The sequence below is a fragment of the Lycorma delicatula genome, chromosome 5 (genome assembly GCF_047948215.1).
Source record: "Lycorma delicatula isolate Av1 chromosome 5, ASM4794821v1, whole genome shotgun sequence".
Classification (NCBI taxonomy): domain Eukaryota; kingdom Metazoa; phylum Arthropoda; class Insecta; order Hemiptera; family Fulgoridae; genus Lycorma; species Lycorma delicatula.
In genome coordinates, this window is record NC_134459.1 from 115896381 (window position 1) to 115912544 (window position 16164).

At 28.9% G+C, this 16164-nt stretch overlaps 1 protein-coding gene across 7 annotated transcripts in view; it reads right to left on the bottom strand.

The window, feature by feature from the left end:
- LOC142325318 (uncharacterized) overlaps positions 1-16164 on the bottom strand; it is a 46038-nt gene that overhangs the window by 12650 nt on the left and 17224 nt on the right. For 2 of the 7 annotated variants that reach the window (XM_075366905.1, XM_075366906.1), the window contains 4 exons: positions 15552-15746; positions 13761-13892; positions 10514-10580; positions 5342-5413 (listed from right to left, as the gene is read on the bottom strand). In XM_075366905.1, coding sequence (XP_075223020.1) covers positions 5342-5413; positions 10514-10580; positions 13761-13892; positions 15552-15746 — 466 coding nt within the window. The remainder of the gene's footprint in view (positions 1-5341; positions 5414-10513; positions 10581-13760; positions 13893-15551; positions 15747-16164) is intronic. The other 5 variants (XM_075366907.1, XM_075366910.1, XM_075366909.1 and 2 more) reach the window with 5 other exon arrangements.

A 16164-nucleotide genomic window follows, 5' to 3' on the forward strand; every position in this document is an offset into this window, starting at 1 on the left:
TACATATCAAATAAATATAAAAGTAGTAATAAAATAAATTTGAATAATATTATTTTTTCTAAAAAAACTGATTATTTAAAAATAATGTTTATTAATATAAAAGTATGTTTCATATATTAAGCATAATGAGCATTTAGATCATGTAAAATAAAAAGAATTAGTAAAAAATCAGAGTAGTAAACTACTAGAGCTTTTGGGAGAAGTAGGGCACAACTTATTTAAATATGGGAAAAGGAAAAATTATATTCAAAGTCAGTAGACAATGTTAATACTAAAGTTAAAAAAAATGACAGGCTCAAGCAAACTCAACTAATCCTATAGAGCAAATCTCTAAAAGTCCTAAAATTACAAAGCAACAAAATAAAATAAAAATCTGTATACTTTGTAAACATTTAATTTATTTAAAAATAAGAATCTCATGAGTTGCAGAGAATAACCAGGTGATTCAAAAAGGGCTTCATAACTTTAAAAGCATATAAAAATTTATTGAGATAACTTACAGATTCAGTTACTGGTTATCATTTACTTTGGTTCAAAATGGCTTTTCTAATTTTAATGCGACATACATCCCACCTGTAGTCGATTTCATTGCAGACTGTAGCTAGCAAGTTGGACAATACCTCTGCATCTGCTGTGTTAATTCAGTCTTAGCTCAACAAGATCAGCAGGCAAAGGAAGTACATAAACCCAATCTTTAATGAAACCCTACAAGAAAAATATCTAGCAGGATCAAATCTGGAGAGCGAGATAGCCATACAATTGCACCTTCATGACTAATTAATGAATCTCAGAATTGAATATCAAGAAAATCTCGGCGTTCTAGGTGGTACCTCATCTTGCTGATTGTAATGGTGTCCCATCTTGGTCATCATCTAACTGAGGAATTAAAAAATTTTAAAGCATGACCAGATAAATGATACCATTTATGGTTGTCTCCTGGAAGAGCAGGTCGTACAGTCTTTGTTTGCTTAGGGCACAAAAACATTACCTTAGGGCTATCACGGATGTGATGCAAAGTTTCATGAGGGTTTTCACTACCCAATATTTGGCAGTTATGGGTGTTCACCTCGCCCCTAATGTGTAACGTTGACTCGTCACTAAAAATTATATTGTCTAAAAATGTATCGTTCTCTACAACTCTAACCATCATTTCCACCCAAAACTACAACCAACCAACTTTGTTGTCATCTGTAATCTGTTGAACGATGGTCAGTTTGTATGATTTCAAGTGCAACTGTTTATATGATATGCGCCAAATAGTAGTTAGTGGAATGACAGTCTCATGTGTGGCACGTTAAGTTGATTTCTTCAGACTATGTGTAAAGCTTTCTCTGAGTTGTTCCACAGCAGCTTCAGGGATAGGTAGGCGTCCTGGTGATTTTGCATGTTTAACAGAACAATCTGTCTCAATGTAAGTTTGGTGCCAAGAATAAATTGACCTACCCCGAGGTTTCCTATGTACTGTCTACAAAAATTACATTGCACTGCAGCTGCTGATTGCAAATCTTGAAGCCAAAAGACACAGCAAGCACGTTCCACATCAGTAAATGTATCTATTTTTTAAAAAAAATGGTGACAGTGCTAGTGTCTGAATTCGGTTCTAATGAACTACATTTCAAAACTTGATGTGTTTGCTATGAGTTGAAACCTCAACCGAATCTGTAAGTTATCTTAATAAATTTTTATATGCTTTTAAAGTTGTGATGTCCTTTTTGAATCATTCAGTATTTAAAACAATTAAACTTTTCAGAATATTTTTCATATTTTACATTAGCTATTTTAAACTAAATTAGACATTGACAAACAAAATTTAAAAAATGATTATGTACATACAAATTGAAGTTATAATCTCATAAAATTAATGAATAAATTAACAAATCTAAACATAAATGGCCTTTATAAACTGTCAAAAAAAATAACTAGTTATTATATTTTTAAATGTTAAGAAATTTTTTTATAAAGACAATCTATTACCATGTGAAATAAAAATTCACCCTGAAATGTATTAAGAGAGAAAAAGGGTCAATAACCTAAATAAATAATTTAAGGGTCAAATAAATAATTTTTGGCTTAAGTCAGACAATTATTTTACTGAAACAAATTAATGTTGCTTAAGAAGAAACATAATACAGCATTTTTTATTTAAAACTTATTCTACTTTAAAAAAAAGTGGAACAGCCATAATTTTCAAAAGTGACCAACTGATGATCTTTCTGGCCAATTTCTCATCAATTAACTAATGACTTTTATTTAAATAGCACCAAAGTTTTGCAGTAATTGTAGAAATGAATATTACTTTTCTATAAAATACTAAATAATTATTTCTATATATCCATATCTATAGATCAATTTTTATATATCAATATCTATATCTAAATTGATCAAATCACATTTGCTGATGTAAATTTTTCTTTTAGTTTCATTTTACTATTGACTTAACACCTGAAATTAAGAAAATGTTCAGCATACAGTCATTTGGTTATGAAGTAAAACAGCTGACTGCATCTGGTAATCAATCTATTATGTTTTGAGTCTTTTTCTACGATAGTATGAGATTTTCAAGCTTTTTTTAGCTCTGTTGTAGAACTGTTCATTTACTTCATTCAATTACGTTCCTTGTATTTTTTGTGATAATTAAAATTTTGTACACATTTTACTTAACTTTTGACCCTCTAAAGGTTTCAAAATGTCTTCCAAAGTAATGACTTCCAACTTTTTATCTAGAGAGGCTGTTGATTTCCTTTTTTTTCTAACATTGCTAAAAATATTTATATACCTAATGCCCAAATTATGATGGCAATTAATTAGTTTGATGAAGCTAAATTATTACAAACAAGATAATGTAAAATATGTAAAATAGTAACTACACACTATGCCACAAAACACAAATGCAGAATACAAGAAATGTTTGACCAAAGTGTTGAGATAAATGCATTTAAAAAAAAGGGGGCTCATTAAGGAAGTCGGATAATTATTAGAAAAAGAAGGGGATTGATTGACTACATTGGTCATCAAACAGAATAGTCAGAAAATCAGAGCCTACTGTATAAAAATTAAACTGATGTTGTAATTAAGATGATGTTTTTTAATGGCACTAAACTGATACAACACTTTTAACCAAAAAACTTTATGCAATACTGAAATATCAGTTCAATTAGCTAAAGCACATAATGGCACTAAACTGATACAACACTGTTAACCAAAAAACTTTATGCAATACTGAAATATCAGTTCAATTAGCTAAAGCACAAAATTATATTACTGCCTTAATGTGATAATATAAAAAATAATCTACCCATTCTTTGTTATTTTATACAAAAAAAAATACTTGTCCTAAATAATGTTAAAGTGAGATAAAATATAAATTAATGGGCCTCCTACACATTAACATTTTAATGTAATAAATAAATGCAAAAAAAAATAAATATTGAGCTTGGTGATTTTATAAAGTTATTTATTTTTAAATAATCAGTCAAGAGAAAACTTGACGGTAAGGAAACTACTTCATAAGTTATATTTATATTTTATATTTATTATTTGCTTTGATTAATTTACAATTGTTTAATATTAACATAGAACAGTAAAAGTTTTTAAAATGTGTTCCTCTGCCCCACAGATGTTAACTCTGATGTCACTTAAATAATTATTTTTATTCTTTTTAACCAAAAGACGGATAATCATACTGTACAATTAGAGCTTCCATACTTTTTCCATAAAATTTATGATAGGGTTGCAAAATAACAGCATCCTTGAAAGCATCAAGTCAGAATTAAGAGTTTAGAATTCATATATTTTAAAGGACAACTTGAAAACAAGATTAAAACAACAAACTTTTCATAAAAAATTTATAAGACATAGTTAAAGCATATAAAGCTTGATGTTTATTACCTCACATATATATATTAAAAATAAGTTTTTGCATAGGTAGATTACAAGGTTTACCCAGAAAGTAATTTTTTTTCTGAACATGTCTCTCCAATTTACAGTTAACATTTTGTATTTGTATAATGCCTTACTCACTGACATACTACACACGTTGAAATATATTTATCTTTATGGTTATTAGTCATCAATAAATGTTTAAATAAGCTGAATGACCCTTTGAACCTAAAACAAGGTTTTTAATCTTTTGAATACCAGGAACATGCAACATACAGAATCATCAAAACAATTATTTAGTGTACAAAGAAAATGTGATGTGATAGCACGGTTAAGAGAATGGTCTAATGTTTAATCGAGACAATGTGCACGATGAAACTTGAAAAGGACAGAAGGACAGCCACCTTTGATGAATGACAACTTAGTGTATTGAGGAAAAAAGGTTTTATGCAATATTTCACAATTTCTGTATTTTCTTTAATAAATTATTCTGCAAAAAATTGAGTAACTAATTACCTAAAAGTGTGTGCACACTGGGTACTCAGGATGCTCACCATACAGAAACAAAAGCACATATCTTGCAAGCACTTTGAATAAAGTAATATAATGTAGAACCAAATTATGATAGGCGAGTCATGCAAACAAGAATGTTCGACAAATAACCTCAATAAGAAAGAACATGTGCAAAATCCTAGGAGAGATGAAATTTGTTTGGTCCTGAGACTTGCTACAAATTCAGCTGTTTATTATCAAATTTTGAAAAAAAAATTGATGAGCCAATCATAACAAAAGGTTTGGATCATTAATTTACAGCATTCTTTTGCCTCAAGATGGTGGTCAGCTGCGATATACAGCTGACCACCAACCATCTCACCACTTAGGTGGAAACTATTGGATGATTTCTTCAAAAGTAGGTCTAACTAAGTATTTAATAATTCTACCCGTTTCTACAGCTTAAGGAGTTTCTTAAAGGTTTAGCCTTTTGATGATGAGCTACAAAATTAAACTACAAAACAGCTAATGATGCAAACAGAAAATTTCTACAAGATAAACATGACAAAAAAGCTGGTGCTGCACATAGAAAGAAACTTAATAATGGTATGGAAACTATGTAGAAAAGTAGTTAAGTTTGTAAGTAAAATAAAAATATAAATTTTAAAAGATAATTTGTTGTTTTTTCTAACACCTAAAAAAATTATTTTCTGAATGACATTTGTATTTGTATCTTTACAAACAGCATATATTTTAAATTTCAACATAATGCACATACATACAAATATAGCAGATATATTAATAAAATGTTATTTTACAGAATATGAAACCAAAACATTATATAAATCTTAGAATTATTATGAAGCAAAAAAGCTACTGAACATAACATCAGATGCAATGCAATGCAACAGTACAATAATTTATTGAGAAACATGTCATCATTATATTACCATACACATTATTTACTCACTATTGTCAGCGGTAGTCAAATTGTCAAAAGAAGATAGTATCTCCAAATCGAGTAGAGCAGAATGTGTACCTGCTATTACCAACACCAGAAAAATTCAAAACCGCTTAATAAAATTTATAATCAAAAGGTATCTTCACACAAACACACAACACATACTTTTTGATGATCACATACATGTCAGTGAATATACCATAGATTATCACACAATTGATATAACAATAATTTTAACACAATCACTATTAATACCATCACCTGAAGTATTGTTGCCATGTCCCAAAAGCAACACAAAAACAACAACCAACACCATTAACACAGGCAATACTTACTTTTAAAGTTGACTATACAGTTTTTACAAATAACTTTCACTAAATTTAACAATTAAGATACTAATGTAAAGTTGGTGAATTATATGCAAGTACATAACAAACTTTACCTATATTTTCATAACTTCTGTTAAAGATTACAAAAAAGAAGAAAAAATTAAGAAACTATAACAATATAGTCAGCCATGATCTTGACTATTAATTATCCTTAACTTTAATAAATTTTCTCTTAAAAATATCTCAAAGTATTGTGTTAAATCTTAAATATACCATTATATTTATTTTAATTCTTTTATTATTAAATCTCTTATTAATATAAATCATTAGAAATTTTTAAAATATTATTACATTTTATTATAAATTTGATTAATTTTTAATTATTGAATAAAACTGAATTCATTCAATTCTACGAACTACTTTAAGAATAAAAAGGAAATAAAAACTTGACTGAATTTATAACTAGATAAAAAGTATGCCTATACATTCTTTTAACATTAACTCAATTTCAATAAATGATAACCTTTTGACTTTACTTCTTTCTCTAACTGACAAACATAATATTTCAGAAGACATAATATTTTTGGTCAAACAAAAGATATCCCATCTATACTCAGTCATAAGTATGTGACTGTATAATGAGAGTAATAAAAAAATAGTAGCCTGTACATAAACTAACACCACGCTTTGATTACTTGACTGACCAGACAAAGATAAGTCGTTGACGCAAGAGTTACTTGACAGTGTTTCATATATTTTAAATTTGTCTGCATGTAATTAAAATTGTAAGAAGAATAATAATTTAATGAAAACTTAAAACAAACATACACTGTGCATGTGAATGTGTGCAAACAGGTAAGCTTTCTTAACCTGTTTTTATATATAACTTTTAATAAAAGCAAACAGTATTGGATAGCAAAAAAAGAAGCAGAGAAAACCATTTTAATTTTTATGAAATATTTATGGACACAGATGGATACAAAAAATACAATTTAAAAAAATATTTAATATGCAGATTGAATTCCTTCAAATTTGCATGGATTTCCAGAGGTTTATTGGGACTATAGCCCATTAAAAATTCTCACAAAAGCAATTACAGAAGGGATAACAGTGTGAAGAAAAACTTAGTACTGATGAATTGATTCCTTGGCACTTAATTGATTTTTTGCTCTGCATACAAGGCCAGGGTGAAACGTTCCAGGCCTGAATAAGAAAATAACATTTTTCTGAGTACTTTGATTTAATTTTCTACTTAAGTCACCATTAACGTCTATATATTTAGCCCAGCATTCCACAAGAGTGCTTATGGCAGTTTGGTACGTCAATCTATCAAACTCCTTAAAATAACTATCTACGGGGGCAATAATTTCATTAATGGTTGAAAATCTCTTCCTTCCATGCCATTTTTTTAGGTTAAGAAACAAGTGATAGTCACTGACCCAGATCCAGATCATGGAGGTTGTTGCAGCAATTCGAATCATAATTCATTGATTTTTGCCACTGCAATGACTGAAGATGAGCTGGAGCATTGTGTTGATGGAAAAGCACTTCTTTTTTTGTCAAATGTAATCATTTTTCCTTAATTGCATCACTGAGATGCAGCAAAAGGGTTGCATAATATTTATCATTTATTGTTTCACCCTTTTTAAGATAATCAATGAAAATTATTCCATATGGATCCCAAAAAACAGTTACCATAACTTTGTTAAAGGATAATGTCGTTTTAGCTCTTTTTTGGAACAAATTGACCTTATTCAACCCACTGTTTTAACAGTTGTTTTGTCTCAGGAGTGTATTAATGAACCCAAGCCTTATTAACAATCACAAATTGATGTAAAAATTCCTCTGGATAGCCCCAAAAGAGCTCAAAACAATCGTTTGAAATGGATTTAGCACCATTCGGCCAAGTATAAGCAAACGTGGCACCTATCTAATCCACAGCTTGTTCCTGCCCAAATATTCATGCAAATATTGCTCACACTTTCTGTTGACATGACTACAGACTCTGATAACTCATTCACTGTCACTTGTCTTTGTGCCAAAATGATTCTATGCACTTTTTCTATCATTTCTGGCGTAGTCACTTCAGAAGGGTGCACACTGTGGTTCATTGCTAGTGCAAGTTTGACCCATTTTAAACTGTGCGACCCGATGTTTAACTGTTGTATTTGATGAAGAAGAGTCTTTCAATGTTGTATCAAGCTCTTGTTTAATTTTCTTTGCACTTAAAAAGTATTTCTAAACAAATAAATTAGAAAAAGTATTTAATCACTGCACAAATTTCAAGTTTTTCCATTTTCCTAAAAACACTAATTCTTCACTTTGACAGACTGTAAATACTATACTAAGTGATGCAATGTCTTGAAACTCTTACAGTAATATAACGAAGAATGGAACCATGCGATGCCATCGAGAAGTTAAGCATACTATCACCATCTCTAGTGGGAGGCCTGGAACTTTTCACCCACCCTCATAACAAGTACAACAATATTTTTGTGCGATTTTATGTACCTTTAGCTAAAACTAAGCTGACTTTGTTTAAATTTGGGCAAGTAGTTTTAAGAATTTGGTAAAAGCCTAGTCCTAATACAGTTTATATAATCTATCTGGAAAACTATTATGAATTTGTTATTTTATTAATGAAAGCTACATAATGTATATAACATTGTGCTCTACAAATCTCAATATATTTTTAACAATCTATTTCATATTTTTGTATCTACTGGATATCAACAGATAATGGCATTGATAAAAAATTTAGCTGTTTTTTAAACGGTTATTAAATTTGTAGGAAGGAAGTAACTGGGTAACTTCAAAGCTAATATGTTAAACCCAAATATTAATTCTTTTTATACATTTTAGTAAATTAAACAAAAAACACCTCTAATAGGCAAAGCTCAAGACTTGCTCTTGCTAATCTAAGGACAAGATGCTTTAAATTTGAACTTCAACTGAATAAAATCAAGTAGATAAAAATAATCAAATTAAATTAGATATAGAACTATATAAATTGTCAGAGTAGTAATAATAAATAAAAAACTGGGTATATATAAATTAACTAATCAGAAAATTGAATAAATTATTAACTCCATAATAGAATTCGTTACTAAGTAATTAAAAAAAAACTCTGTCGCAGTGCATCAGAAAATGGATATCTGGTTTTAGTTACGAAAGGATGTTGCATTGCTGTAATGCTTCTTGAAAATAATACTGCTTTTGATGTTTTAATTAGCTTCTTGTGTTTTTTTTATGTCATGTTATGTTAGTGTTATGTGTTCAAAATGATTAAAACTTCAAAATTAATCGATTTTTTGGACACCAGCCCCTTTCCTTCATACCAGCAGTTTACATTTCAGTATTGCAAAACTACAGTACTATGGTGAAACTAACTTTTTTTATGTAACTGTTTTTTTACATACATTTTGAAGAAAAGTACAGTATTACTTTCAGTCACATAATGCGAGTGTATGAGAGAACAAAAATACCATTCACTTAAATTGTGGTTTTCTTATATATATATATATTTAAAGACCCATGTATAACATTTTGCGGCTTGAAAGTCTTCAAAACTAGTAGATTATTTTCATCAAAATTTAGACGTGCTGCATCTAAATTCCAGTGTGATGTGATCTTTTCGTTATCTTTGCCACTGAATTAAATCAAGCACTTAAACTAAAGCTTTCAAGAAAACTACAGCTATATTTAAGTATAAATCAAATACACTAGATTGCAGCACAGTTTTATTAAAAGTATATTTTACCAAAGCTTTTGCTAAAACATTTTTTTATATTTTTTACTTTTTTACATCACTCCACTAAGTTTCGTCAATATGGGTTAAGATTTGCATCTGGTAGAGCAGACAAAAAAATATAATACATATATATGTATATAAACATGACCAGGTGCAGAAATGAATTCCAAATTTTTTGAAGATTCTCTAAAAACATGTGGATTTATGATATTTTTTCAACAACTGACTGGATAATTATATTAAAAGTTCCACTGCATTAAAAATAAAAAAAATTAATCATCGATAACAACATAACTAATGATAGACAGCAATATTATGGTTTATAAATTCTAATAACTATAATTAATTCAATGTAATACCAAAAATTTCTTTAAAGCAATGATTTAAAACAGACACAAAACAAAATTTAGAAACAAAGCCACCAAACCGGCAATTTAGAAAAAAATGAAAAAAACATTAATACTAGTACTAAATTTTATGAACTTACAATTAACAAGTTTATGTAGCAAATGCTTCTAGTTTTTCAAATAATTAAAAAAAAAAAAATATTTAAATAAGTTGTAATTTTATAAGTTGAAAATTTTAGAACTATATCAAGTTATACGCAACTAACATTATTTCATAATGAAAAAAATTTCTTTACAAAGATTAATAAACATATAAACAAAATAACAAATAATCACTTACATAATTTGGCACCACTGATTGGTTCTTCTCACATACAAAAAGAACTGGTTTAAGAATTAAATAATCAAGTAAAATAATTACTAACACCATATCAGTAAGGGAGGGTACATACTACACACATAATTTAAAACACAACATAAAAAAAACTATTTTAATGTTTCAGATCAAAATATATAGGGTAACTACATATATTTTTTTCAACATAGACTAAAATATTAAAATCATATTTGTCCTGCTCCTTTTTTCTTACTAATTAATTAATTCATTCGTTCATTCATTTAATCAAGATGCTTGGGTATCAGAAGCCCAATTACAGATAATTTTTATAGTTCAGGGGCGCATGTGAAAAATACTATGCCTGAAGATGAGAAATACACTTTTTTATTTTAAATTAAAAAAGCACAGATTACTTACAGTCTAAAGGATTGGTGAGTCCACTACTGACCCAGTCAAAATGTGCATCTGGTACCGCAGCAACTTCCTGAAACGATAAAAGACAAAACGTAATAACTTTCATTAGTAATCCACATCGAAACAGAATCAGCGATTTCAACTTTTTTTACACCAAATTAACTGTCCAATGGAAAATAAGGCAGTGAATGTAATGTATTCACAAAATGATTAATCAAATACAATTTTCAATTTGAATTAAATAAATATTTATTTTTTTAAATAAAAAAAGAGTACAGGGAATGTATCTGGCCTTTATTTCATTAGATGAGTTTTTCTGACTACATTAGGATTTTTCTGATACATTACTAGAGGTAATGAAAACTAGAGGCATTATTTTTGGCCCACCTATACGGTGGGCCAAAAATAATGCCGTTTTAAAACTTTAATCAAACAGAATTTATTAAAAAATCCACAATATTTTTACATACATTCATAGCACTTGTTATCTTATTATGAATGGAAATAATGTCAGACAAATGCCCTCCAAGGCTCTGCTGGCATATCATCATTCTTTTCCTGAAGTCTTCCATCACTTTTAAGCATGACTTGATTTTTACAGTTACTTGATATGACTTGATTTTTACAGTTACTTGGAGAACCTCGTCCTTCAGCTCAGGATTTGTTTGTGGAGAGTTTTCATAAACCTTCGACTTCAAAAATCCCCAAAGAAAGTAATCATATGGCGACAGATCACATGATCTCAGTGGTCATATTTGTTCAGCATTGTTAGAAATCATACGGCCTGGGAATTTCTCATGTAACAAATTGAATGTTTCTCCTGCTGTGTGGCATATTGTACTATCTTGTTAAAACCACAAATTGCCACCAATTGAGTCTATTCGTGGCCAAACAAATTTACTAGCATGTTATGGTATCGTTCACCATTAACCATAACTACACTGCCGCAAAAAAAAAGTAACTACATTTCGTAATCTCATTCTCAAAAAAGTACGAGCTGATAACTCCACCAGACCAAAATCTGCATTAATTAATTAGTGACTTTGAGTAGATGTAACAGAAGATCATGAAGAGCTCAAAGAGTGTTTGTCCCCTAAATTTGACAATTTTGTGTGTTGACCCATCAAGCTGAAAGTGAGCTTCATCACTAAAGATTATTGTGTTTGTAAAATCACTGTTTTACTGCCTTACTCTGCATCACAAATCTGGCAAAGTCTTGGTGCTTAAGATAACCCCTTGGCTTAAGTTGTAATTGTATTTCGTATGAGTACATATACAGATCTTTTATTTAGAATTCTCCTTAAAGTCATTCTGGTTATCCTAAGTTCTAGTGAACGATGGTGAGTTGAGTGTTGTAGCAAACAATAGTTTGCTACAGTACTATTGCGCACTGACTCAATGTTATCAAGAGACCAGCCAGTGTGAGAGTGACCAGATTGTTTTATATCTAAAACAATATTCATTTCTTCAAATTTTCGAACTAATCATTAAACTGTTGACACAACTGGTGCACTTTCTCAACCAAATATTTCCCAAACTTTACATACTGTTTCTGCAAAACATTCATCATATAATAGAAAGCTTTAATAACAATGCAATTCTTTTTTGGACAGCGATCCACGGTTACTAATCAGAACTAATGCAGATAAGATAAGCAAGCCATTCAAGGCTGACAACCCCTCCAGATGATAATGGTAAGCAATTTAAAACCGGTGTTACTTTTTGCCTATCAATTAATGTCTATTTAGTTTATGAACATAATGACACTGCTGTTGATCAGGGGTAATTGCAGAAAACTCCTGAAAAATTTATTATTTACAAATAAAATTTTTATTTTTATTTTTTGTGCTGTAATTCACTGACAACTTTAGTGTTGTTTTATAAAAACAAGGCCTGCAATATTATAGGTACGAATATATAAAACAGACTAAAACTTAGTAATTCAAAAATTACAATGTTGATGTTGCAGAGTTTTTGACTCAAGTCAAGACATCAATCCGTACAATCAAAATATTAAACGTGTTCAACAGAGGTATTTCGGTATACAGTAATTTTAAATGGAATTGACATTTAAATCTCATTTACAGGAGATTTTCAGAAGAATTCATACATGAGGTTGTTAGGGTTGCAGAAAGGAAGTGAATCTATTTAACTTATGGACACCATACCATGGATACCTTGTTGACTAAGAATTTTGCAAAATACATCCACTTGGGTTGAAAAGCAATATTTTTTAAGTTATAACAGGACTATATTAAATGAACAGAGGCTAATAATAATTTTGGTTCGTAGGTTCTACCACACATCATCGGAAAATGTACTATGTATTTTTGTGAGGACATGCAAACAAATTGATCAGTAATCCAATATCAGCTTCCATAAAAGCATACAGCTAAGAGAAATACATGCTAAGCCGTAGAACAGGGAATCGTGGTATATTAAGAGCAGAAAACCTCCTAAAAATTATTTTTGTAACCAGATTCAAGTGTCATCACACACCATCTGATTTTTATATCATGAAACATGATATAGGCTGTATTGTAAATCTTTTGTTGATGATGATACTTCATATGGGCTCTTACATCCACTTTTCCAGTGGTAGACAATCTGGTGAAATTGCATTTCAACAATATGTGTTATCCTATGTTTGTACAGAACACATGATACTAAAGAAAATACTAAAGTACTAGAGAAGATGTTTAGTAGTAAGTGAGCATTCTAAATGAGTGATTTCATAAATTATGAATTGAAACAAGAGTATTTATAAGCATATGGTTAAAACTGGTTTTATTACAAAATGCATTTTTCAGGTATTAGTATTTAATTAGAAGTGAACAGCACATAATTATAATTGTAAGAAAATAAGTGATTTAATGTTTTAATTATACTGCTCCAGGTACCAATTGAAAATCCAACTGTTAACATCATGGCATCTTTTATTCAACTTCTTGTCTTATGTCAATAAACTCCTGGTATGCTTCTGGTTTGGGCCAAGATTCTTTGTTGCCAACCACGACTTTACAAAGTTAATTACTGTTATTCCCAGTTGACTAAATACAAAAGAGTTGATTGGAATACTGCTCAAGCTCCCCTATGGTGGGCATCTTCCCCACCACCCAATTTGTAATGATAAAATGAAAATATCAAATAATATTATAAAAGATATGACAAAATTTCTATAAAATATCACCATGTTTAACATGAATAATTAACTCGATAACTAATGAAAAAAAAACCAAATTAAGCTTACTTCATTTGGTGGTGGTACGGGTGACGAAGAATTAACTGGTTGAATCTCAACTGCTTTTATGGGTTGTAATGGATTGGAACCTAAATTAGCGGCAAACCTAGGTACATTTGCATTCCAGTGTGGACCAAACAACTGAAAAGAACAATACATTTTAATGTAATACAGCAGGGTTCCCACCTAAATTTTAAGATTCGTTTTTCCTAACTGACAAATTTAATAAAAATTTCCTGACTCTCATAATGTTATGCTATTACCGTTTACTCTGCAAAATATATACATATTTTGGTTTTTTGCAGCCTCCACCATCCCAATAGCTGCCAAACTCACGCCTTTTTTTTATTTATTATTACATTCGTTTTTAAAATTTATTTTTTACAATATACAATTAAAATTATGCTATTTTTTGTGATAAATTGTTTCAGTAAATTACATTGCAAAGTACAAAAAAAACAAACACAACAACAATATTTAATAACTTTCTCGCATAAAAATGAAAATCACAGTAACTAAAAATAACACAGATAAGAAATAAAAACTAACTAAAAATAAAGCAATTTTTAAAAATAATTGGCAAGGTTGCTAAAACTTTTTTTTTACAAAAATTACCTTACATTATTTTGCAAAGTAAACAAAAAAAAACAATATTTAATAACTTGGTTTGCATAAAAGTGATAAGAAATACAAATTTCAATTTAACAAAGAATATATGTATGATCACAATTAAAGGAAAACTAAAATCACTGATTAAAAGTAGTAATTCAAATAAGAAAACTAGAACAGAACACCTTATTTTGTACAGAAAACATTATTAACATTTACTGGAAAAATATTTTGTCATTATTATTCTAGCATAGACCAAAAAATTTAAAAAAATAATACGAGATCTCATTACATACATATTATTATGTATGTATAAAACACAGGGCAACTTTTCTTCAATATCTTTTAGGTTCCTAATGGTATTCTCTTTTCTAAAAGTTTTATTTTGGCGGCTACTGTTCTTCTTCTGTCAAGATTGTAGCTCTCAACTTTTCCTTTCTTCCTCCAGTTTTTTAATTCCAGCTTGCATTTTCCTTTTAACGACTCTATTTTGTTCTTCCTGAGAAAATTTTTTTTTCTACAAGACATTCTGCATATCGTCTTCTAGAGCTTTTCACTGAACTCAGCATTTTTTTGAAGTAATGAAAAGACACTACTTGCCCCAAGCATCTACAATTGCACAAAAATTTTTGTTGATAAATTATTGTCTATTCATGCAAATTTTCCACAATAACTGATTAATTTATTTAAAAACATAACTGAATAAATTTGCATTCATTTGTATGCATAAATACATTTTTTTTATAAATTAAGCGTACTATTCATCACATTTAATTCATTTTCAACAGCAATACGAAGTATCATAAACAGTAACTGAACAGAATTCATAAACTGAAATGTACCTTTAATCCCTTATACCATCTTCAGTTTTGTTTTTTTTTATTTTAATTTAATATAATTAAACATAACAGTAATATTAAAAATAACCAGTTTTTATATTTAACCACTTCTCTCTCTATCTGACATGGATTGATCATGTTAAAATAATACATGCAGCTTTAAAACAGAAAACTTACTTTGTTTTAAATTCTTAAGATCTTTTTTTAAAGAAAGGTCTTCGTGTAATGAAATAAGTTTTCATTTTTAACAATAGTAATGCCTTAATTATTGGACTTATCTAATCTATTACCATTAATAATGAAATTAAAACATAATTTAAAAATAAATTAAATTCCTTAATAATGTACTTACAATATTTCTTGAATCAATAGACAATGCAGCTAATAATCTATTGTGCGCTTGGGAATTTGACCATTGGAAAGCCAAAGCAGGACTGTTTTCTAAAGGACAAAGATGTTTCCAAACAGGTCCTTCTTCTAAATCATTAGTTTGAATATCAGAGTAAATTTGGTCATCCGATTTAGGAAATATTTCTTCAAAAACATCCTGTACAATATTCAAGCACATACTTATTAAGTCGTAAAGAGAAATTAATTTATAATTTTAAATATACTTCATAAAAACAAATGCAACTGAATAATATATTCTACACGTCAATGTATGTTAATTCACTGTTTATAATAAAGGTAAATAATTCATATGCACAAACATTTTTTAATTATTCAAAAATAATATACAAATTAAGATATAATTATAAATGGACTAACAAAAAACTTAGGTTATATGGGAATGTCATAAGGAATAGAAGCATATAAAATATGATTATACGTTAGTTAATAATTTAGTACATAATTAGTTAATAATTCAAGCCTGCAAAATTGGGTTTTAGAATGTTTTTTAACATTTCATAATTGATTCCTATGTATTTTTTAGTACTGAATCCAAACATAACCTTCATTTTTTT